This window comes from Nuphar pumila, chromosome 2, assembly GCF_984573655.1.
Source record: "Nuphar pumila chromosome 2, dmNupPumi1.hap1.1, whole genome shotgun sequence".
Classification (NCBI taxonomy): Eukaryota; Viridiplantae; Streptophyta; class Magnoliopsida; order Nymphaeales; family Nymphaeaceae; genus Nuphar; species Nuphar pumila.
The window spans coordinates 144,105,608-144,130,096 of NC_143250.1; the positions used below are offsets into that span (position 1 = coordinate 144,105,608).

General features: G+C 40.7%; 1 protein-coding gene across 1 annotated transcript; it reads right to left on the reverse strand.

The window, feature by feature from the left end:
• Nucleotides 1-22,171: 22,171 nt before the first annotated feature.
• Nucleotides 22,172-23,992, reverse strand: LOC149847436 (photosystem I reaction center subunit N, chloroplastic-like). The gene is made up of 3 exons (XM_089997022.1): nt 23,594-23,992; nt 22,489-22,614; nt 22,172-22,362 (listed from the first exon to the last, which is right to left on the reverse strand). Exons 1-3 carry the CDS (start codon nt 23,897-23,899, stop codon nt 22,273-22,275), a joined length of 522 nt encoding a protein of 173 aa, XP_089853148.1. The 5' UTR covers nt 23,900-23,992; the 3' UTR covers nt 22,172-22,272.
• Nucleotides 23,993-24,489: the final 497 nt, after the last annotated feature.

Consider the following 24,489-nt stretch of genomic DNA (forward strand, 5'->3'; position numbering starts at 1 on the left):
TGTAAAAGACCAGAATTGGAGCTCAAAGAGTATAATGGCAAAGTACTGAAACCAAAGGCGAAGTACGTGCTCGGACCTGATCAAATAAAACATGTATGTCAATGGTTGAGACAACTGAGATTTCCAGATGGATATGTCTCTAACATTGCTCGGGCTGTGAAGATTGACGATGGACAGTTATATGGGTTGAAGAGCCATGATTGTCATATCTTTATGCAACGATTGATACCCCTAGCATTCCATGATATGTTAGACAAACCTATATGGGGGGTATTGTCTGAGTTGAGCGGATTTTTCAGAACATTGTGCGCATCGGAGGTCATTGTATCAGATGTAAAGAATCTTGAGGACTCTGTCATCACCACTGTTTGTTTGTTAGAAAAGATATTTACGCAAGCATTTTTCGATGTTATGGAACATTTGATCATACATTTGCCATATGAACTAAGGGTTGGTGGCCCTGTGCAATATCGATGGATGTACCCATTTGAAAGGTATATATTTTTTTATATTTGTCTCTTTAATGACAGATATTTAAAATTTGAAATGTATATTCTTGTCAGATGCATGTTCGACCTAAAAAAAAAGGTTCGTAATAAAGCAAGAGTAGAAGGCTCTATTTGTGAGGCGTACACTTTAGAAGAGATTTCAAATTTCTCATCTATGTACTTCGAACCTCATATTTCAACACGTTACACATGCCCGCCCCGTAACGATGATGGAGAACAAGTAACTGTAGCTGACAAGCTGTCGATATTTCAACCACTTGGGCATGCATTTGGTAGTTGCCGATCAAGGCTATTGACAGATCGAGAGCAAGATGCAGCACACATCTATATTCTTTTTAATTGCTCAGCGATCGACCCATACATCGAGTAAGTATATGTATATGCAACTCAATTATAAATCCTTTTATGTTCTATATGTGGATACATGACTCGGTAATATAAGTATTTGTGGTTTGCAGACGATTTGATCTAGAGTTGCGAAATGAAGTTTCACATCTCACTGATGCAGAAGTACAAAAAGAACGTGAAACTAAGTTTGTGGAGTGGTTGAAACAGTTGGTAAAGAAGCTAACATAAATTTTGTACTTATAAACAACACTAAGTTACTTAATTGATCGTGATCACAATCATTGTTTATGTTTGTGCGTAGGTTCGCAATGGTGATGTTAAAGATCAAGGAATATGTGATTTAGAAAATGGTCCGACCAAAGTTGTGCAATGCTACAACGGGTATATCGTAAATGGTTATCGATTCCATACAAAAGACTACGGTATAAACAAATCAACGATAAATAGTGGCGTGTGTGTCAAGGGTAGCAGCTACGGTGAAAAATGAACATGATTACTACGATGTTATAGAGGAAATAATGAAGTTGACTTACTTAGGCATGAATAACAGGGTTACGGTATTCAAGTGTCATTGGTTTGATCCAACTGCAACAAGACTCGACAAAGCTTCAGGCATTGTGGAGGTGAATCATAAATCCAGGTTTGGAACATATGAACCATTCATATTAGCCTCGCAAGCTCAACAAGTTTATTATACTTCATATCCGAGTATAAAAAAGTCAGATAGAAATGAATGGTGGGCAGTTTGCAAGGTGAAATCCAAACTATACCCCGAGTATGATCAGTTACAGGAAGATGAGTTAGCTGAAGACAGTGATTACTATCAATCAGATGATGTCTGTGACTTCGCTTATGGTCACGATGTTGCGCATGATATGCATGTCATATCTCCATTGGCTGATGAAACATTCATAGAGGAATGTGATCCAAATGATATACCAAGTGGATGGGCAAACAATGAAGAAGAAGAAGAAGAAGAAGAAGAAGAAAGTCAAACTAGTGACGAGGAAGAATTCTCAAGCTAGTGAGCAAAATCTTATACTACAAACCTCTATTTAAATGCATTGTAATACTTGATGTGAGTTGTATTGCAATACTTGGTGTGAATGATTAAAAATTTTATTTCAATGTATTGTAATACTTGATACGAATGATTCGAATGTATTGTAATACTTGATGTGAATGATTTCAATTATCTGAATGTATTATAATTTATGCAATTAACGAATGATTTGAATTAGTGCAATACTTGATGTCAATGATTTGAATTATTTGAATGCATTGCAATGCTTGATGTGAATGACTTGAATGCATTGTAATACTTGATGTGAATTATTTGAATGTATTGTATGACATATGTTATTTGTTAGAATATGGTTCGTGGAGGTTATAGTGGTCGCTCATCCAGTAGTAGTCAGGCTCAACCTTCATCTTCACGGGCTCCTGTGATAGGTATATCATATAACTAATTAGATGCTTGATTAGTTCAAATGCACATTCTGAGAATTTCTAATGTATTTTTTTACAGATGATGTTGCGCCTGTACACGACCCACCTACACCAGTTGATCGCACAAGTCAACAGCCAACACAGGAAACAGGGTCTTCTCAGGCTGGCACAAAAAGACTCATTCGAATAGTGTATATCGATAATCGACCGTAAGTATTTTGTTTTCAATTATTGCATATCTTTTAAATATTTTATATTGATATTTACTGTGTAATAATTCATGTGCAGCACGAGGTTTGAGCCACAAGAAGTAGTACGGGAGATTAGGAATTCACTTCTTCAACATCTACCAGGACCAGTTGCTCAATGGAAAGAGTACCCAAAGGAGGTGTTAGACAGATTGTGGTCCTCATTCATGGTATACAGTTGTTCCTCATAGTTAATGTGTTTCATATTTAATTTATTTAAGCAATGTCTACTAACTTTCTGAAAATATTTGTAGGCTTCGAATCGCTTTGCAACTACGGTGGAAGAAAATGATGCAAGGAAGGTGTGGCAGAAGGTGGCTGCCAATCGATTTGCAGACATGCTGCACACTATGAAGACTGCAGCAAAAAAAACATCTGGCGTAGTAGATGATCCATTACTGTGGAAGGGCCATGGTCCTATTACTATCAGGAGAGATTACTGGGATGAAATGTGCGATATGTGGGCGGGAGATGCATTTAAAAATCGCTCTGCGAAGGCTTCACAAAATCGATCGAAGATGCCCGAAGCCCATCTACACACAGGTGGATCTAAGACATTTGGGAGCCACCTAAAGAAAATGGTAACTCATCAATATATAATATTAATTTTATAAGTATTGTTGCAAATTTGTGTACTAAATCTTTTGTCATTTAACTTCGCAGGAAGCAGAAAAAGGAGGCAGTGTACCATATAAGGATGTGTTTGTAGAAATACATAAACGGAAGACCACGGGAGTCTTCGTATCAGAGAAGGCGAGAACGACAACGGTATGTATTAATTCTATTAATAATCATTGCAATATATATGCAAGTTATCATAATGTTATCATTAATTATTAATGAATACTTTAAACATTATTTTGTAGGAGGCATATGAGCAACAGATGGTAGAGCGATATGGCGAAGACGCTACTCAGCATCCATCATTTGATCCTACAACATGGGTGACTGCAGCAGGTGAACCCAAAAAAGGTCGCGTGTTCGGGTTTGGGAGTAATATGAACACTTCACCAGTTATTGGTTCTTCCAGTTACGGCTCACCGACTTCTTGCGCCGACATAAGCTCCAAGCAGCCGACTATTCTTTCCGGTGATGATGTACGCGAGATCATTAATGAATCACTGAATAACTACTTCCAATACACCGTCGCCCCCTTTCTCCGAAATGAGATCAAGGCCGCTGTTCAGGATAGGGGATCTTCGATTCCAAGTCCCTCTCAGGTATAATCACATATATAGTTTTTTTGACTGTCTTAAAGCACATCTGAGCATGGTAGAATCACATATAGAGTTTTTCTAGATGCCTTAGAACACATATGAACATGCTATAATCACATATTCAATTTTTTTACTGCCTTAGCACACATATGAGCATGATAGAATCACATATAAAGTTGCTTTGCCTGCCTTAGAGCACATATGAGCATGCTATATTCACATATTCAATTTTTTTACTGCCTTAGCACACATACGAGCATGATCGAATCACATATATAGTTTTTTGCCTACCTTAAAGCACATCTGAGCATGGTAGAATCACATATAGAGTTTTTTTATATGCCTTAGAACACATATGAACATGCTATAATCACATATTCAATTTTTTGACTGTCTTAGCACACATATGAGCATGATAGAATCACATATATATATATATATTTAACTTTTTGTCTGTCTTAGAGCACATATAAGCATGATAGGATCACATATAAAGTTTTTTTTATTGCATTAGAACACATAAGCATGCTATAATCACATATTCAGTTTTTTTACTGCCTAAGAACACATATGAGCATATTATAATCACATATTCTGTTTTTTTACTGCCTTAGCACACATATGAGCATGCTATAATAACATATAGAGTTTTTTAACTGCCTTAGAACACATATGAACATGTTATATATCATTTATGATAGAATCACATATAAAATTTTTGGCTTTGCCTGCCTTAGAGCACATATGAGCATGCTATATTCACATATTCAATTTTTTTACTGCCTTAGCACACATACGAGCATGATCGAATCACATATATAGTTTTTTGCCTGCCTTAAAGCACATCTGAGCATGGTAGAATCACATATAGAGTTTTTTTATATGCCTTAGAACACATATGAACATGCTATAATCACATATTCAATTTTTTGACTGCCTTAGCACACATATGAGCATGATAGAATCACATATAGAGTTTTTTTATTGCCTTAGATCACACATGAGCACATGATAGAATCACATATAGTGTGTAATTTATTTCATTATATTTTGTTTATCAATACTGACTGTTCTTTTCTTGTGTAGGTTGCTAACGATAATCAGGATAGTGGAGCTGAAGGGACAGATAAAGACAATGAACAAGAAGACGCACAAAATCTTGGCGATGATTAGAGGACTGTGTTGAAGAAGTTCTATTTTTTTTTATTTTTCCTAATTGTAATTGTTGAATTGTAAATAATTAAACTTCTTAGTTTTAAGGTGGAACGATTAATTATTATAGATACTTGTTATATGAATTTTTTTGTGTGGTTTGTTTTTTATTTACAGGAAATATAAATTGTACAGGAAATATAAATTGTACAGTTCTCGGTAATTAATTTTTAAATAAATTTTTTTTATTTTTTTTCGTTTTTGCGACGGATTAGCGACGGATGATTCCGTCGCTATTCATATTAATCTAGCGACGGCTTAGCGACGGAATTAAATCCATCGCCAAGCCGTGGTCGTCGTTTAGTACCGGCGGATTGGCGACGGAATATAGCGCTCGTTATTCCGTCGCCAAGCCGTGGTCGTCGTTTAGTACCGGCGGATTGGCGACGGAATATAGCGCTCGTTATTCCGTCGCAATTAGCGACGGACTTGGCGACGAAATTATTCCGTCGCCAGTTAGCGTCGAAATATTCGCGACGTAAGCATACTGTCGCCGCGTTGTCGCTAATCCGTCGCCAACATGGTTAGCGACGGATTAGCGACGGAATGTGGTCGTCGCTAATCTACTGCTTTGTTGTAGTGTTATGCCAAAGCAAGGTGACTCCCTGGGGTGAGGGGTGCACCACAGGTTTAATACTACTGTGAGTATGACAGTCAACTCCAGTGCGACTAGGTCTCTGTTGCCAGAGTGATGTCTTTGTTCCTCATTAAAAAAACAAAAATAAAAGAAACATGTAATGTTTTTATTGTCCAGACCAGCTTCAACCTTGTGGCAAGGGATACATATTGTGGATTTTGAACTGTGGTCATCCATATCGGGAACAAACCATAGTTTCCCTTAGGGAGGAAGGAGGAGCTATTGTGGGGCTTAAATGAGAGAAATTTTCATATGAAAATATTTACCTTTTTTCTATGATGGTACCAGTTGTACATATAAAAAAATTATTCCCCTAAAAATGAAAAAAAATGGTGGTAAAATGTTTACCACATATGCCATTCAAATTCTCTTAGAAAAAATTTACCACTTCCAAACGTGGTCTTCCTGTCATTTGACAAAGTGCTTGTAGCTAGGGAGGAACACTAGCTGGGTTTGAGCCGAGCTTGGGATGGCTTGGCTCGGCTCGTGAAGGACCATAACCAGAAAAGCAGAGTCCTCGTGAGCCAAAATAGAGGGTAATATATAATAACATGATTGCTGATGGTTGTTGCATTTGTTGTTGAATAAAAGTCCAAGACTGGGGCATTTATAAGGTCAAGCATTCGATTCATCAGGTTGCACCCAATCTAGCCCAGGTAACAAATGATCAAGTTTGGGTTATGTGAATGGAAGCCCAAATCCAACCCATATAGGAATGTCAATGGCTCGATGTAATCTGACATCCAACCCAAATTGGAATATGATAAGTCAGGTTCTTTGCCAAATTCAGATATGATTAATAACCGGATTTGAATTCAGTATTGAGTTTTACATCTGCATTCGAATCCAAATTCGACTAAGATATGAATCCAACAAAATCCGGATTCACTTTTGTCTGATCCCATCCGACTCCTAATTCAAATCCGATTAGGTCGGACTCGGTAAATCAGACCTGAATCTGACCCGTTTACATCCCTATATCCATATAATCTAAAGGAGAATTAAACTATATTTTTTAACATAAGAATATATATAAAATACTCGATCTGGTTATGTTGGGTTGGATGTCCGACAAAAACATAAATTAACAGACCACCTATTATTTGAGCTGGATCGAGGCAGATCAAAATAATAGTCATGTTGGCAAGTAGGGATGGCAATGGACCATAGGAAAATGGGGTCCTGCCCTGCCTCGTCCTGTTTGGACCGGGGATGGAGGACATGAAACGGGGATGGAGGTTAAAATCAAAACCCATGTGGGGATGGAGATAGGGATGAACTTACTCTTTTCCCCACCCTGTCCTGTCCCTGTCTCCAATCCACTCCCGTCCCGTCTCTGATCCTTCTTTAGAGATGGCAGTGGAATAAATTAAATTGAGGCCCCACCTCGCCAAACGAGGCCCCACCCCACCTCGCCCCATTTGGACTGGGGATGGAGGACATAAAACAGGGATGGGGGTTAAAGTAAAGACCTGTGCAGGGATGGAGGGCAGGATTTTGAGATGGGGCGGGGGTGGAGACCTTGTGCCCCGTCCCCTACCCTGGTCCGCTGCCATCCCTAGTTGGCATTTTTCATATCCATACAGAGGCGAAGCCAAGTTATGAAATGCAACACTTATGAGAGGTGCCCGAGTCAAGCCTGACATAATGGCCAGGGTGGCAGGGCACAATATGCGTGCCCACTGCCCGGTGCCACCCAACCCCACCTCTTTCTCTCTCTCTGTGCAGTGTGCCCCCACCCCGACCCCTCCTTGCCACCTCTCTCTCGCCTCAATGCCACCAGACCAAAGCAGACTAAGATGCCATTGCCTCCGCTGGTCTGCCCTCCAGCCATTCGCTGTTCACACTGTCTATCTCTCTCTCTCTCTAAAACTCTAGTGCTGGCCTGTAGCACTCTTCCGGGCCTCCGACCACTCACCGTCTAGTGGCAGCCTCCGGTGCACGCCATGCAGCATGCACCCCCTTCTAGTCAAGCCCTCAGGCATGTCACGCCATGCATTAGGCCATCCACTATTTGGCCGCCTCTCCAGCACAACGGCATGCCATTGCATTTTTCTTTTCAATTTTCTTTTTCAAATTATTTCTTGAACATGGTTTTGACTTTAAGGGTTTTATTTTTTTCAATTTGATGTTTGTTAGAATTTAGTTTTTTATTTAATTTATTTTTTAAGTATCATGAATGTTTAATTCAAAGTTGCCAGTCTAGGAAGCAGGAGCAAAAAAGCAAGACACTTCTAGAATTTTAAGAAGTAGAAATTACACAACGATTTAGAAGTGAACCAAAAATCATCTTGAAAGCGAAAAGAGAAGAGAAAGCAAATATGAATCAAACAAGAAGCGAAAATATAATTATATATTTTTTATTTACTAAAATATAAAATTTATGTTATCATTGACAAATAAAACATGAATAAATCACATTAAAGTTGATCTATTAATCTCAAAACTGAATCATATATGCAAGTGCAACCAAAATCCTATCAACCACATAATTTGTTAAATGTTTTCACTACCTATCCTCATTTACAACATAAAGAAAAGGGTAACCTGATTAAATTGAATAATTCATGTGAGAACATTTTTCATATCGCAAATATTTGAACATAGGAACTTTAAAGTTAGAATGTCATGCTAATTAACATGAATATTTATCATTTCTCAAAATTTTGAACAAAGAAACTTTAAAAAATGTAGAGAGACAGAAATAAGAGATAGACATAGGGGGTCGGGGGAGGGGGGGGGGGTCTCTCTCAGCCCTCATTTTCAATGAGAGAGAGAGAGAGAGGCCGAGCATGGACCATCAAAGATAAGCCCCTCAATTTTTGGTCATTTTACTTTTTCACAAAGAAAGATAGGGCAACACAAATGGGGGATGGGTCAGAGGTTCGCCTCTGCCCCTGGCGCCCACTTCACAGAAGCATGAGGGGGCAAGGTTAACCCCGCTGCCCACCGTGAGGAAACGAGAAGGGGGTAGGGCCATCCTACCACCCTCCGTAAGAGAAAAAAGGGGGAGGCGGTCCGCCGCCGAAAACCAATGTTGCTAGTAGCTCCATCGTGAAGAAAGAGGGGAGGCATTGGGTTGCCCCTGCCTCAGCTACCAACAATCATGAGGTTGTTAGGGGCTATCGTATCAGAGAGAGAGGAAGGCCATGGGTTAAAAATCCTAGCCTTTGTCTCAGTTTTTATAAGAGCCACCAAACTGACTTGGTCTGGGGTTGAACCAGACTGAGTCGGCTAGCATGCTCGGTCTAGGTGTGACCCAGATCGAGTTAGGTCGGTCTTAACCAAGACTGACTCGGTCTGGGTTAGTGTGACCCAAACCGAGTCAAAGCAAAAGTTGTGAACTGACTCGGTTTGAGATTGAAACTGAACCGAGTTGGTCAGCTGTTTCTGCCAGACAACTCGGTCTTGTTGCACTTCAGACCGAGTCAGGTCTATTGGTCCATACCGAGTCGGTCAAGGGTTTAAAAAAAGAAGGCCTTAAACAGTTTCAGTCCGAGTTCTAACCGAATCGAGTCAGCCAAAGACCTCGGTCTGGGTGTGAACCAGACCGGGTCAGGTGGGTCTGAACCCAGCCTAGCTTGGTCTGGATGAGACTTGCACCAAGTAAAAAAATAAAATTTTAATAATATATATATATATATATATATATATATATATGGAGAAAACCGAGATGATGACTCTCGGTTTTCCCATCGTGGACCAGATCTGGTTTGGTGGATCCAATTGGACCAAATCCAAATCCAAATCCAAACAGATCAAGTTTGGATCTAATTGGACCAAACTCAGATAAGATCAGGTTTTGATCCAGTAGAACCAAACCTAAGTAGATCAACTTTGGGTCCAGTTCAGACCCAAACCCAAACTAAATTGAGTGTGGGTTTCACCTTGTACCAAACCCATAATGAACCAAATTTGGATCTAGATCCAGTATGAGAATCAGAGACTGGATCTCTATCTAGTTTGAGATCCACATTAGGTTGGATTTAGATCTGGATCTAGAACTGAACCAGAAAGACCCAATTTGGATTAAACCTAGACCATGCTGAGTCTGGGTTAGGTTTAATGTGAGGATAGGACTGAACCCAACCCAGGATAGGTCTGAGTTAGGTTTGGTATTATATGAGTTCAGTTTGGACAAAGCTCAGATCAGGTTGGGTCTGGGCTAAGTTCTATAAGTCCAAAATTTGTCAAAAAGGATAAAAGGTATGAAAAAGAGGGGTTGAGGTTTGAACCACCAACCTCTTATAAGCAAGAAACTACTTTTTACTAGTAGACCAAGCTGATTTGGTTGGTCAAAGAGAGCAAACAAATTGTATATATACTTGTTTAGAGTTAGATATTTAGGATTTGGATTAGGGTAAGATCTGATTTAGAATTCGATAATCAGACTAGGAAGGTAGTCTGGACGTCTTTTGAGTCTTGCTATCTGGATTCCGAGTTGTTAAAAGTTGAAAAGACCATTTTGTCTTTGTTATGCCCAATTAGTAAATCAAGCATAACTCTTCACTTCGATATCATATTTGAGTGATTTTTGGATCCATGAACTTCTCTTCTCGAGAAGGATCCACTAGCATGGGGAAATAAAACAAACTCTAAGAATGTGAGATTAGAGTTTGGTAAGAAGGCTTAGAGGTATTTTCATAATTTTATACAAGTTGTAACTTTAATGATATTTTAGTAATTATTAGAATTTTTGCTCATTTTAGATCAAGATCTAAAATGAAAGACTAAGGTTGTTCTTTAGTTTGAGATTTGAGTGATTCAAGTAAGTGAACATTTGCAAATAACTCATTAGGTAAATAAGATTCAATCTTATTCATAAATGCATTTTATTAAGTGATTTCATGTGGTTTATAAGTATGGATTAATTCATGTATATGAATAGATCATCTGAATTGAATGCTTGGGAATCTATGTTGTTAATGTTTTTAATAAGATGCATGAGGATTATGGTATTGTGGTACATATTATATATTTATTTTCAGAACTTGATCATGTTATGTAAATATCATAAAATGATATGACTCGTATCATGAATGTGCCCTATTGTAGAAATAAGAATAATATTTTGACACATGTAATATGTTGCAGAACAGAATGCTTGGCTTTGAGAAAGAAAAGTAGATTTCCAAGGTTCTTAAAATATGATTTATTCCGAGGATGTGAGACTTATACCTTGGGATGGGTATTGTAAGTGTTGTGACATGATGATTTGATGATATGTCTATGTGATAGATGGTTATCCCTAGAACTAATACGTGTATTTGTGATTACATGCTAAACGTAGTTAGTGAACATACATTTGTTGTTGTATAATACACTAATGCTAAGAAATGAAAGAAAAAATGAATAATGCACCTAGGGTAACAACACAGAAAATAAAAAAATACTCTACTACAAAACACATGGTCTAGGGCTTTGTTTGAGGTGTGTACCTCATTTGTGCCTAGAATTGTTGAGGAACTCTTTAGTGACCCTTAAGAGTTAAAAACATTGCTTATTAAATACATGTGGGATGTAGCATGAACTACAAACTTTGGAATCAAATATATCTCCTCAGACACCTTGGGGGAAGGTATAGCCTCTCGGGCTCTTCGACTAGCTATCGATGGCCATTTTTGGGTTCTCAAGCTTGCAATCGGGAGCAAAGCTACAACGATTATGAGTCCTTAGTCTGGATCAGTTTGGACTATATATATTGTTGTAAGTGGTTCATATGCTTGGCCAACACCATAGACTTTGGAGTTGCTATGCTACAGGAGGCTATTTATGGAATAACCGATTAGTGTAGAGTACGTTATTGAGAATTTCTACTTTGAGAATAAGGAAAGAGAAACGATAAAAGGATGATAAAATATATAAACAACATATGTGCTTAGTTAGCGAACTAAACTAAAAATGAAAGCCTAGAGCTCACTACAGTTGTAATGGTCGTGACTTATTTATAAATGAGAACTTACTGAGTTGTAGACTCACCCCAACTTGATTACAACTGTAGGTTCAGGAGCAGCTGCAGACAGGAAAACTTGACTCATGGACTTGGCTTCAGCTACTGGTGGAGCTAGAAGTACTTTGTTGTATTTTTGCATTTTATTTGATGTTATGAACATGTATTTTGATTCTTGATCTTGGATGGACATTGATGATTATGTTGATGTTAAATGAATGAACTTGATGTTTATATAAACCTTGTTATTTATAAAAAAAATAAATTTTCTAGCTTGGTTTTTTAGGTTGTTTTGGTAATTTCTCTTTGCAAATTAACATCACGAGCTCGGGCTCGAGAGGCCCTGGTTCAAGTTGTTATAATTGGTATCAGAGCTAGGTTATTAAAAAAGAATATTAACGATTGAGGATTATCAAGATGACAAGGTCTCATAAGAAAAAGATTTTGTACTATCCTAGTACAGTCCAGTAGCCTAGAGTCATAGAAAAGTCCATGTAACTAGTTAAACCCTGAGCTTATAAGTTGACTCATGTTAGCAGGTTTAGATACTAACAACGACAATGAGAATACCTATGTGGATGATAGACATTTGAAAATAAGAGGGCATCTGGCGATCATACACACAGATCAAATGGTGACAATCTTAACATATTTTGTGACAACCCTGATGGATGTGTCTAGGGCTAATAGACACATGACACCTCTCACTCCTTCCCCGACACCTATTGTTGTCATGATCAACGACAGAAGATGCATTTTCTTGCATATTATTAAGGAATGTTTAATATATATGTGTTCATATATAAGCTTATTTAGCTCATAAATGCAGTGTGAGGACTCACCAAGGTACGCCTTACCAATCAAGGGGCTCTTAGGCAAGTGGAAATCTAGCTGCACCTTCACGCATAAGACAAGCGGATAATGGTCCAGCGATGGGGGTACTCCAAGCCCCAGCATTCTGCCAACTCCACAAGCTTCTAAGAGTGCATCACATCATAGCATGAGAGCTGGAGGTGGAGGAGCATCATCCACATCTCTGGAGCAAGGGCATTCTAGTGTGAGGAGTGGTGTGCCTTCTGGCTATACTGTTGAAAGAATTTTGTATGAATTATTATAGAAAAGCTAGAATAAAGTAATATCAAGAAGTAGTTCTTGGGCTGAGAAGTTCAATAATATGAGGGTGCCCACTTTTGATGCAACTCCTGGTGGAGATGCAGCTGAAAAGTGGATGATGCAGGCAAAAAAGGCACAGGATGCCATACAGTGCCCGAAAGACCAGAAAGCTTGGGTCGCTGCATCAAACTTGATGGGAGATGAAAAATACTGGTGGCGGTCCATCAAAGATGTACTTGGAGATGGAGAATTTGTTTTCTTGACCACTTTCAGAAACAAGTTCTACCAACAATTATTTCCCAAGATCGAGAGGATAGAGAAAAAAGAGGAATTCAGGAAGTTGAGATAAGAAAGTATGAGTGTGATGGCTTACATCAATAAGTTTAACTCATTGTCTAGATTTGCAAATGCTTCAATGTCAACCGAAAAGCAAAAATGCAAGCTCTATGAGCGTGAACTAAGGCCTAAGATTCTGAGGTTGGTGGGGCCACTACAAATCTGAAAGTTTGGCAATTTGATTGAGATGACATCTCGCTATGAGTTTTGGGATTCCCGAACATCAAAAGCAAAGTTAGAGGAGAAACTAAAGTAATCACAACAAGGATAGTCTAGTTCATCATTTCGAGGTTTCTTCAATAAAAGGAAAAACAACAATAAGTTTCAGAAGATACATGAATGAAGCAGCGGGAAAAACAACAACAAGCAATAGAGAAAGAAGTTTGAACAACAGGAAGCAAAGCGGTACATACACTGATGGGCAACATCTAGAAACAACGACAATTGTAGAACTTGTGACCTCAAGCATGAAGGTTGTTGTGAAGATAAGAACATTAAGTGCTATAATTGTGAACAAACAGAGCACATCGCTAGGAAGTTCCCTCAGTCAAAATGAGGTGACATAACAAGACCCAAAAACAAACCAATTGCTCCAAGCTGAGTGTACGCGACTACTCTTCAAGAGGCTCTGGCTAGTTCAGATGTTATGAAAGGTACTCTACTTATTTATGGCATTAGTGCACATGTTCTTTTTGACTCAAGGGTAACATAGTTTCACTACTCCTACTTTTGTTAGAGAATTGTTTGTTCTACCTATACCTTTAGATATACATTATCAAGTAGAAACACTAGTGGGAAAAATGTTTATTTGGATATGGCTTGTAAGGGATGTATGGTACACATAGGAGAACATTTATTGTCAGTAGAACTATTGATATTGAAATTTAAGGGAGTAGATGTTATCTTGGGCATGTATTGGTTATCTGATTATCATACAACCATTGATTGTCAGAGAAAAAATGTCAGTTTTCAACAACCTGAGACTCTGATATTTACCTTTCAGGGTGTTAGAAAGCTCGCAATAACCGAACATCATTTTATGTCTTCAGACCAACAAATATCTACAAAAAAGGTTGCCTTGGGTATCTGGCCTATATGAAGACAAAAGTTCAAGATATCCCTATAATTATAGAGGTAGAGATTATACGAGAATTCATGAATATTTTTCCTGATGAACTATCAGGACTTCCACCGAAAAGGAAAGTCGAGTTTCAGATTGATTTAGTTTATGGTACTGTACCCATCTCCATTGTACCTTACCGAATGAGACTTGCAAAACTAAATGAACTCAAGGATCAGCTGTAGAAGTTATTAGATGTTGGATTTATCCGACCATCAGTGTCACCTTGGGGCATACTAATTTTGTTTGTAAAAAAAAGGATGAATCGCTGTGAATGTGCATCGACTACAGGAAGTTGAATGCAGTTACAATAAAGAACAAGTATCCACTACCAAGGATAGATGAGCTGTTTAATCAATTCCAAGGAAAAACATGTTTTTCTACGTTAAATCTTCGTTCAGGTTATCATCAGTTGAAGATCAGGAAGGAGGATGTGGCCAAGACAAATTTTTAATAAAGATATGGACATTATGAATTTTTAGTCATGCCCTTTGGTCTGACGAACACCCTCAGCAACATTCATGGATTTAATTAATCGGATGTTCAAACCTTATTTGGACAAGGTTGTGGTGGTATTTGTGAATGATATTCTTATATGTTCAATTGGTAAAGAACAACATGCAGAGCACTTGAGAATAGTATTGTAAACACGTAGGGAACATAAGTTATATGCTAAGTTCTTCAAATGTACGTTATGACTTAATCAGGTCTAATTTCTGAGACATATCATCAATAAAAAGGGTATGAGGGTGGACACAACAAAAGTCAAAACAATAATCAACTGGTCCAAAAACAAGAATGCCACTGAAGTTCAGAGTTTCTTGAGCTTTGCAGGATATTATAAGTGTTTTGTTGAGGGATTCTCAATATTGGCAACCCCAATGACGAAACTTACAAACAAAGAAGTAAAATTTGAGTGAAATGAGAAGTGTGAACAAAGTTTCCAAGAAATTAAGAGGCGATTAATGGTTGTGTCTTATTTTTAAATGGAAATTTACTGAATTGTAGATTCGCCCTCACTTGGTTACAATTGTAGGTTCAGGAGCAGCTGCAGATAAGGGAGACTTGACTCATGGACTTGGCCTCGACCACTGGTGGAACTAGAAGTACTTGGAGTACTTTGCTGTATTTCTACATTTTATTTGATGTTATGAACATGTATTTTAATTGTTGATCTTGGATGGACATTGATGATTATGCTAATGTTAAATGAATGAACTTGATGTTTATATAAAAAAATTTATGGCTTGGTTTTCATGGTTGTTTTAGTAATTTTTTTTTGAAAATTAACGTTTACGAACCCGGGCTAGAGAGACCCAGTTCTGGTCATTACAAAAGTCTCTTCACCATTTAAAGTAAGTGCGATGTGCAAATGAGTCAGATTCAAGATGTTGGTTTTGCAATTTTGGTTGTTCCATATCCGAATCTCCATGTATTTAGCTGTTTCATATCCAAAGCTTTTGCATCCCTAGGGACCCAGCTCAGTTCTTACCTTAATGCAATGTGGGCTGGCCAGGATCAAGTGGTCATGGTTATGACGGGGAGTACATATTGCTAATGGCAGCAGAACATGCTTTTCTCATGGTCCGACCACAATATCTATTGCCAGGGCCTGCAAAACTGTGAGCCCTACTTAAGCTATGTGATGCAGTTAACTTTGTGCATATGGGCTTAACCAAGTCGGTTGTATGGTCAAGTTTGTGATGCTCATCTGACTCGATCACCAAGACAGTCTTAGGCTGTCATTGGATCTCAAATCCAAGAGAGATTTTGGATTTGAGTACGGACCCAGTGTCATCCCTATCTTTATGCACATATAGACTCCGAAAGCTGGCTTCATGTTGAATCCTATTAATTGCATTTTGGTTCAAATCATATGGTCAAATATTTTTTGGTAGCATCAAGATTGATGGTATATTTTACAGGTAGCAGATACTTTGGTAAAATTGGATCAATGATAATTAATTATCACTAACACATATCCTTTTTCATTTAATGCTGAAGATTCAAGTTTTCATGTGTGCATAGAGGACTGCTACATTGAGAGTGGGGATGATCTAGTGGCTGTGAAGATCGGCTGGGACCAGTTTGGCATAGCCATGGCTCGGCCGAGTACGAACATCATGGTCCGAAGGGTGTCAGCACTTGTGAGATGTCAAGTGCTGGTAGAGGACTTGCATGTCTGGAATGCAGCTGCTGGCATACGTGTGAAAACTGATAAGGGGAGAGGAGGGTACATATCAAATGTGCCCTTCCCATAAGGTTTAGCAGTGGTTCCAATGACCACCCAGATGAGAGGTGGGACCCCAAGGCGTTGCCCGTAGTGAAAGGGATTGTCATAAAGGATATGTGGTTGGCTCTGTGTGGGGAGGGCCCCACTCTTGTAGGGGCTTGAGGGGGCCACTTTTGAAGGTATGTGTCTGGCTAATGTGAGCCTCCAAGGCATGGAATTGGGTAAGATGGCATGACAATGTGACTTTGTTGCTGGCTGGTCCAGTGATGTGCACCCAATGTCATGCCCACAATTTCAATTAAATGGTTTTTTGAGCTGGTGCACACATGCCATGCAAGAAATCGTGAAGCGTGTCAGCATGTGATACGATGACAAGCGTTTTTTTTTCATTTTTTATTTCATACTGTGTGTGCAGACCTCTCGAGGGACTAATGAGAGAGCACAAACCATCAAGCAGAATAAGGGTTTGCCTGTTGGAGTTTTTGGGATTCCCATTACAACCATTCTATATATGGACACTCGACGGAGGTGGAGACATTCCCTTCCAACCATTCTTCTTGATATAGATAGTTAGATATAGGATCTACGGCCTCGGGTATGCAACACTACAAGGAAAAAATCTTTTACTGGTGCGAGTATGTAAATTATAATTTTGACCCACTGAAGTAGGATTTCAGACAGTAATGGAAATGCAGAAATTAGTTTATGGCACAACGATCTATATGGAAGGGCAGTTTTGTTGACCTTTTTTTTCATGGAGAAAAGAGGAGAATCAAGCAAGCATTGTAGGCTTGCGTAACAGAGACGTCAAAAGCAGCAGGCAGATATGTAACCATTTGCCAACCATTCACAGATGTCCATTGATTTACACACGACTTGTTTAGAGAGAGAATCGAGTCTTTCTAAATAGAAATGATATGGGTGCTCACAAATGGATGTCTGGGCACATAAACCCCTGATCAAGCCTACTGGTGCATATGGTTAGGTTCTAGCTAGCACATGTGAGGCTTTGGTTCTGCCTGCTAATGAGGGGGAATCAATGTGGTTCTTTCAATTTATCAATGATTCTTGAGGGATGACAACGTAGATGAAGATCTTTATGGAAATTGATAAATAGATTTAGAAGTTGCCAATTGGAAATTCTGTATGGAGTTGGGTCTTTTGATAATGAATTTGCCCCTTGATTTTTCTGTGATATAGCACCACCATGATGTAGCTCATTGATAATGGTACTCTCTCTCTCTCTCTCTCTCTCTCTCTCTCTCTCTCTCTCTCTCTGATCCCCACCGGCTCTTTCTCTTTTTCTCTCAACACTCCCAAACCCCTATCACCATCGTCGGCCATTAGGCAGCCATCTGCGGCCACCACCGTCAGCGTCCATCTCTAGCCTCATCGACCTCTGTCGGCCTCCAACGGCAGCCATATGCGGCCACCACCGTCAGCGTCCATCTTTAGCCATCATCAACCTCTGTCGGCCCTCAACGGCAGCCATCTGCGGCTCTTGCTCTTTTGTCAACACTCCCAAACCCCAAATCCCCATCACCACAGGCTCTTGCTCTTTCTCTCTCAATGCTCCCAAACCCCTATCACCACCGTCGGCCCCTAGCGGCAGCCATTTGCGGCCACCACCATCAGCGTCCTTCTATAGCCATCATCGACCACCGTCCATCTCTAGCCGTCGGACACTCCCAAACCCCCATCACCACCGTCAGCCCCCAGCGGTAGCCATCTACGTGAGCCTCTCCTCATTGTGGCAGAGCTTAGCCAACAGAGCCCCTCCCGATCTCTCTCTCTTTCTCTCCCTCTGCAAAACCCTTGTCGTAGACACACATATTCCCCCTCTGATATCAAGCACCTCTTGATCTTCACCGCGCAACTTTTTTCCCTAGAGCATTCCGCCTAGTCTGCACTCCCAACCTCAACGGCTTGTCGCTGAGATCCAAGATAACCCCAGCAGCTTTGGTGAACTCCCTGTTCCAGTCCAGGAGGAACAGTATTGTGTCTCCCGCCTTCAAATTGGCCTTCCACCTTCCCTACAAAGGTCTCTCTCTCTCTCTCTCTCTCTCTCTCTCTCTCTCTCTCTCTCTCTCTCTTTGCTGAGGATGAGAGGCAAGCCATGGGGGCCCGATCGATTTTGGAGTATCTCGTGTAGTCGTTCAGTTTCTCGCAACAAAGAGGCTCTCCGAGAGTTGGCGAGTGAGATTAATGTTTGGGCCTTTGCGGCGTCGCTCCGAAAGTGGTGGGCTCCGGTTAGGGTCCTTTTCAGGTTGTCTCAGGGATTCTTCACATCCTTATCTGGGTTCTTGGTCCGCGGCTTGCATTGACGAGCGCTTGATTTAGGTGACGTCTGGTGGTTGTCAAGTCCCTTCGTAGAGAAGCTCTTGAAGACAATGGGATTCGGGGGTTGCTCAGTGCTCCTTTTTTCTGACCGTGCTCTAACAAGGATGTATTAGAGGGGTGGAAGTTGGTTAGGCCGGCGTGGCAACCCTCTTTCTGTAACCTTAGGCGATGGGCCGATGTGGGTCAGGCAAAGCTGGGGGACTGGTGGTGTAATGTTTGTTTCAATCATAATTTTCGTTCAAGAGTTTTCTGTCATAGGTGTGGCTCGGATAGTTCAAGAATTTGATGTATTGTTTGTCTCACCGGTGAGTCTCGTATGCCGGAACCTTCACCACAGGCCAGGCAACGGTACCTGCTCCTTGTCGACCTGGTGTATCTTTCTGTGATGTGGCGCAAGTGTGTACCTTGGAGGCGGGCACCTCTCCATTTTCGGCGGTAAAGATAGGATCGCGCTGGGTACCGTTGAAGATATCTGATGCCATATGTTTGTCCCGCGAGGCCGATTGTTCACCAGAGTTCTTCCGCTCGTATCTCAGAGCAACCATCGGGAAGCGTCCTTCTCAGTCTGCTAGCTGTCACATTCGCCCTAATGAGTTAATGAGTGTGATTTTTCTCAGGATTGAGTGTGGGTCAACTTGCATGGAGAAATTTTTGGGCTCTGTTCGTACATCCCCCGTACGTTTATCTAGTTTGCCTCTTCGATTATTGGGCCGCCAGCACGATCTTGCTTCTGAGAGGTGTGCTGCATTTATCGCCAATGATGGATCCGGGGCTCATTCATTTTTTGATGATCGTGGAATCTTTTGTTCTACCGATTCTACTCGTTGTATCTTAACGAGATTCTTATAATGCAAAGGCGTCCTGGTTTGCATGGGGTCTGCCCCGACATGTTTTTTTGGTTTTACTTGTGTGGTGTCGCTTTCACCTTGCATGTCGCAACAAACTCAATTTTTGTGTTCGACAAACTGCCTGCCCGATCAAGACAAAGGTTGTCCTGTGGAGGTTCTAGGAGCACCTGTTCAGAGGGCCTCAGAGGTCTCTTGCTTGCAACCTGTGCATCCACAACCTTGCCCAGATTTGTTAGGTTCAGAGTGTGGGTCACAGGGGGTCGATGACATGTTCGTTATATGGGGTATGTCCTTCGCCGAGGTTGCGCGGGCATTAGGAGTGTAGATTTCACCCGGGCAGCTCTCTTCGATCCAGCAACAGATTGTTCCTCGAGCATGATCGGCGGACAGGGTCACAAATAGTCTTCGTAGAGTGAAATCATTGGCCTGTTCGCAAGCCCAGTTTCAAGAAGATGGATCAAGCTCAGTGTGACGCTCAGTCAGGAAAAGGCATACTAGGGTGCTCCCTGATTATTTATCATGAAGATGTGTATTTGGAATATTAAAGGCATGAATTGCTCTCGTAAGCGCTTGTTTTTAACTAATTGGATTAGATATGAAAGACCAGACATTGTTGCAATTTGTGAAACCAAAATGGAGGATATTTTGTTGTCAGTGGCGTATTACTTATAGAGAGGTGCAGCATATGCTTTTAAACCAGCCGTTGGGTTTGCTGGGGACATCCTAATTCTTTGGAAAGCTTCTCTTAAGGCGGCAATAGTGGATATTGGTCTTTATTCCATCTCTCTTTGTGCAAACTTGTTGTCGTCGCTACAAGATGTCGACTTCACCTTTGTGTATGGTCCTGTCATGTCGTCCTCGTGACCAACTTTCTGGGCTGACTTGGACCGAGTTTTGGTTGCCTTTGGAGCTCTTCAGTGCTTAGGAGGAGATTTCAATTGCCTATTGTCTATACAGAATTCTAGTCTATCGGTTCTTCTCAACCCCTCTATTAGGGGGTTTCAGGAGTTTGTTCGGCAGAACCAGCTTTACTCGGTATCTCATGTGGGAGAGCAATTCTCGTGGTCAAATATGAAGTCTTGCCCTTGCTTGCGGATACTTGATCGTGTATTTCTCTCACCAGATCTATTTCACGCAGTCCCGAATGTCACTGCATGCCTGCTGCTGCGGACCATGTCCGATCATGGACAACTAACTGTTTCTCGGGGCGCAGACTTTAAAGCGTGTCACAGGTTCTCCTTTGAGGAATGGTGGGTTCGTGTACCAGACTTTCAGCATCTGGTTGGACAATCATGGGCTCAACCGGTTACAAGATCTTGGGCGGTCATCCGCATCCATGCAAAGCTTATTTGTCTTCGGCAACGTATTAAGGAATGGCTCAGCTTTAACAACCTGAACAAGTTTAGGTTCATCGACCAGTGGGAAGCTGAGCTTTCCTTTTTGGCCCAACGTCAGGTCGATCTTGTTGGTGTGTCGGAGAGTCAAGTGCTTCAATTGCAGGAGCGTATCGTTGTCCTCTCTGCCCTCGTTGCAGAATTGAGAGCGCGAGATGAGCTTAGATGAAAGCTGAGGGCCAGAGTTGCATGGTTGGATAATGGCGATGATAATACACGATTTTTTCATATGAATGCATCAAATAAGTACAGTAAGAACCAGTTCTTCTCCATCGAGATCGATGGATGCTAGTGTGGTCAGCAAAATTGCCTGCCAGCTATTACAGCTCTGAGAAAGAGGAGCATCGTTTTAGTCTTGAAGTGGGCATGGGTCGCTTCCACGTCTCCATCTCCTTGGGCTACGTTTGTTAGGCAAAAATATGGTAGTCTACCTTACTCCCTTCTTTCGACACCCAGTTCAGTGTGACATTCGTCCCTCTGGTTTAAGTGGCGGAAGACACTTCGCTCCTTCAGTGATAGGGATCTTAGGCCTGGCCATGGCCGCCCGTGGCTTCACTGGGCCATGGTGAGCGGAGATAGGTTTTCCATTAAGCAAGTTTACCATTCCTTATTGCCATCCGGGATGGACTGGTTTTCCACTGATTGTATATGGGGTAAGGGGCCCGCTCCAAGGGCAAAAGCTTTGGCGTGGCTAGTGGTTCTGGATCATGTTCAAACCCAGATTAATGTCAGGAAACGGGGGCTTCAATTTTCCAGCATGTGTGTTCTTTGCGAGAAGGCAATAGAGGACACGGTCCACCTATTTTGGTTTTGCCCGGTAGTTTTAGACCTATTTTTTCAAACTTGGGGTGCACCGCCTGTTCAAACTCGTTCGAGTTTTGTTATTCGGGACCTCTTGCTTGGTCCCATGATTTTACGAAAAAAAAATGGAGATTATTGTGGCGGATATATGGTTGTTTTCTTATGTCTGGCTCTTAAATTACATAGTAGAGATGGGGGTTGAATCTACTTGTACTCTGAACTGTGCACAGTCACCATCTAGATGGTGGCTGTCTTACTCTTATGTTCTTCTCTCATCCGATATTCTGTTGGATGTATTTTGGTAATGTTGAATTCTCTCTCTCTCTCTCTACATGCTTTGTTTCATTTGGCACCAGAAGTATCATCGCAACAAGTGTACATGGATCAAGAGCATTAGATAAGTGATTCTGCAGCACTTTGTATGCAGGAAAACTTGATAAAATAAATTATGTGACATAACGAAAGCCATTCACATGAGTAGAAAATACAGAGTAACCATGGAAGATTTGCATCTTCCTCACCACTTCCAGAAGACATTTGAGCCACACTTGTACTTGTCTTTGCCTTCACACTCCAATTTTATATCATCACTCAAGAACTTGACTTTCTGCAAATGCAATGAAAAATGATTAAATCAATAATTAGTGATCCATTAATCAAACGAACAATTAGTTTGGCAGGTTAATTAAGCCTCAATAGAAGTTCCATGAATTCAACAAGTTGAAAAACCAACCCCTTGCTTTGCCAAGTCTTGGCACCCAGTGAAGTTCTCGGGGAACTTGCATGTTCCCAATTCAACCGTGTATGCTCGGGCGAAGTTAGCGCCGCTGGTGGCCAACCGCTTCTTGTCATTCAGTTCCTGCAAGTTCCCATTGGATCAGTGTTTTGTTAGTTCTGATAATCATATATCAAACCTTCTTTATACTTAGATATCTTGGTCTATTGATTATGGTACATAACTCTGTGGATGTCTGGCATCACTCACATCATGACCAAGTTCATGAATTCATTTACTTTCCAAGATCTCTTAGTGCACAACTTACAAAATTGTTGTCTGTTTGGCCTCATGTGAATCTTAGCTCTTTCAGTCTTTCTAAGGGAGAGAGATGAGTTCTTGTTCATGATCTTGGCAAATGGATTATTGCTGGCTAATATACAGGGATACTTCAACTTACACCTGTGTCCTGTCCCCTCACATACTATTTCTAATGGGAAACTGTAAAAAAAAAGAAAAAGAAACAAAATGGCGTGTCTTGTATCCTTTGTGACGTGTCCGTGTGACATACTAGCGTTAAAAAGGGGAAGAAGGATCAGAGTTCTCTGCCTATAACAGTGAAGACTGTGGCTCACAGAACCCACCTAATAGGCTATCAATTGATAGAACCCTGACCCATGCTATTAACATACAACTTACCCTTTATCACATAGCGATTATTCAACTTACCCTTTGTAATAAAAGTTAGGAGACGGTTTTTGAGAATTTATCACCTTGAAATTCAAAATATGGTTTTCGGTAGCTTGAAAGGGAAAATAAGCAGAAAAATATTTAATGATAAATAGATAGCAAATTTTGAAAAAACTTGAGAAAGAAGGGAGGATAGAATTAATGAAAGAAAAGAAATGGTGATGTCCTATGGCATGAAACTGTATTTGTACTTCCTGAGATTAACAATCACAAGGTAGAAAATCAAATTTTGATGAAAAATTGTAATGGAAATCATGGGTCTCTCTCTCTCTCTCAAGGTAGAAAATCAAATTTTGATGAAAAATTGTAATGGAAATCATCTCTCTCGCTCTCTCTCTCCACATACCCAAAGAAAAAAGCTAACTTAAACTACCTTGTTGGCCTTGCTCTTCTCTAGGTATTCATCAATGATGCCTGCATTAGCAGAGGAGGTGGCTGCAGCAGTGGTGAAGAGTGCTGCAGCCAAGCACAGCATAGCAGCCCTTCTCCCATTCTTCTCACCTTCTTCATCCTGGACCTTGCCTTGCTGGGCTCTGATGCATGGGGTGAGCTTAACACTCGAGCTGGAAGAAGATGCAGCAAGCTGCATGGAGACCAGCTTCCAGTTGGCAGCCTCCGAGGGGCTGCTGCCTGAAAGGACATAGCGGCAGGCCAGCACGCTGGAGCTCATGGCTGCCATGTCTGTGTGCTGCACACGTGTGTGTACAGTGAAATATAACCTTGGAAAGGAAGGGGAGAGGGGGCAAGACTAAAATCTTCAGTTTTTTATGACAAATAGGGAGGGGGGAGGTGTTGATGATGATAAGGTGTGTGGTGAGAATGTGGATAAGGGGTGATTTCCATCCGCTTGTAGTGGTAGGAGATTGGCTAGTTATTCTCTTGGTGGGCCCACCATGGATTTTGCAAGGTAAGATTACAGTTATGTGCATGCCTACTTGGTCATCGGACGCGGACCACTTCCAACACCTTAAAAAAGCTGCTAACAGCAGGCATAGCCAGCACGACTAGGTCTCTGATTTCGGGGTTGATTTTCCCATTCCTCTTGGAAAAAAAAATGATTTATACCATTATGAATGAATTTACTTTGTTCTTCAAAAAAATGTTGTCTATATGTTGTGCCATTCTGAGTGAATTACTTTATGTTTCAAAAAAATGTACTCATATGTTATGCCATTACGAATGAATTTACTTTATTCTTCAGGAAAAAAAAAGCTTCTTTCCTCGCATGCACGCACTTGGGCATGCGCACACACACACACACACACAAGC